Source organism: Teleopsis dalmanni, chromosome 2 (genome assembly GCF_002237135.1).
Source record: "Teleopsis dalmanni isolate 2A chromosome 2, ASM223713v2, whole genome shotgun sequence".
NCBI classification, from domain to species: domain Eukaryota; kingdom Metazoa; phylum Arthropoda; class Insecta; order Diptera; family Diopsidae; genus Teleopsis; species Teleopsis dalmanni.
The window spans coordinates 66,480,478-66,482,243 of NC_051847.1; the positions used below are offsets into that span (position 1 = coordinate 66,480,478).

At 29.7% G+C, this 1,766-nt stretch overlaps 1 protein-coding gene across 1 annotated transcript; it reads right to left on the reverse strand.

The window, feature by feature from the left end:
- Positions 1-391: 391 nt before the first annotated feature.
- On the reverse strand, positions 392-1,360 carry LOC119674753. The gene is made up of 2 exons (XM_038085908.1): positions 718-1,360; positions 392-639 (listed from the first exon to the last, which is right to left on the reverse strand). Exons 1-2 carry the CDS (start codon positions 1,253-1,255, stop codon positions 392-394), a joined length of 786 nt encoding a protein of 261 aa, XP_037941836.1. The 5' UTR covers positions 1,256-1,360.
- Between the last annotated feature and the right edge of the window lie 406 nt (positions 1,361-1,766).

Below are 1,766 nucleotides of genomic sequence, written 5' to 3' on the forward strand. Positions count from 1 at the left end.
TGTTGGAAATCATCTCTTTGGCCACATCACGACGACGTTTTTTTTGAATGAAATTCAACTAAAAATCACCACACGAAAAATTTTCGACTTCTTTGTATAGACGCCAAACAAAAACTTTGACAGAATGTGTATAATAGCGTTGCCAGCGTGAAAATAAAAAAAATTTACCGATTGGATAAGCGCGGAAATTCAAAAAAAGAACGAATTCTTTCTTTTTTGATCACAAGGTATAAAACCAAATTAATCATATTTTTATATATCTGCAATAAAAGTAACGAAAAAATACTCTGCTAACTGAATTCAAAATTTATTTAAAAAAAACAATTTTATTAAAAAAACAATAATACAAAATAATACAAAATACAAAAAAATCCGAACGAAAAATAAAATGTTAAAGAGAATAACTCTTTTTAATAAAAACTGTTAAATTTAGGACGACCGAGAAGAAACAATTTTTTAAACGATAAAGAAAGTTCCTCCACATCGAACTAATTTGAGTATTGCCATTATATTCAGATGAGTATTCAATGAATTTAGATCTGCCTCTATATGCAGCACGGCTTGTGGAAGGTGCCTCCTCTTCATTTCTTCGCGTCTTACTGCTTCTTTTGAAATTTCTATTTCTTTTTGTGTGGGGCACTTTCCCAAAATTTATATTTGTAGCGCATATTAATTCGGATGATTTATTATTATAGTTATAATTATTAGAAAACTTACCTACAACCTCACTTTGTTCTTGACATCTTTTATTCCTCTTAGATTTTGCAGTCATCAACTTGTTTGCATTGCCATTTGAAGAAGAATTTGTAGGAAATTGTTCTTTACTAGAAAGTGAGCTAGAAATACCAACAGTGTTTCTTTTGGAGAGATTTTTTCGAGTTCCTGAATAACCGTTTTTATTATTAGTTGAAATCAAATTTTTTCGTAAACGTAAGTTATATCTATTAGTATTAATATTTTCGGCCTTTGGTTTTGCAAGTTGTTCCTTGTGTTTTTTAGTTGTTTTGTTTGATAGATTATCAGAATCTGCAGAGGGGTTAACCGAGTCTGAAATACTGATATTTGGAAGTATCAAGCTTTTATGAGCTTTTGATAAATTCAAGATACAACCGCGACGTTTTCTTGAAAGAACAATTTTTTTATTCGTTATTTGTCTATTCTTATCATTTCCGTAGAGTCTCTTGTTTTGGATCCCTTTTAAATTATTTTGTATTCCACACTTTCTGGAGTCGTCTTCAATGAACTTACTTTTCATTCTTGTTGTCACCTTTTTTTGTATTGTATTTTCGTTATTTAAGTTTTCTCTTGAGCATCCGGGGATGTTATCGTCCTCATTGTTATATTTTTTGTAAGAAATATATTTGCAAATTTTTTTATTTGTATCTGAGTTAGTGGTTATTCCTTTTACTATTTTTTTTCTATTGAATGAAGGTTGTTTCATATTATTTTTTTGGTTTTTCTTCTTCTTATCATCCAATAAGTCAGATACATTATCTTCACATATGTTTTGTAAAGAATTTTTAACTGTATCCGACATAAAATAGTAACCATTTTGATTAAGTATTTCACCATTTTCTAAACAGTGCTGCATTGCTTTACTGACGACATTTTTAATAGAGCACAGTCTTTTTCGTGTCTTCTTAGCAATGTAACCAGCTATGTCATCGAACGATGCTGGGTGTTGTATGGCGATCAATGCTTCTGTGATATATTCTTTAAAGTTCATTTCTGTTTTCATTGAATACTATGTAATTATATGGAATAGC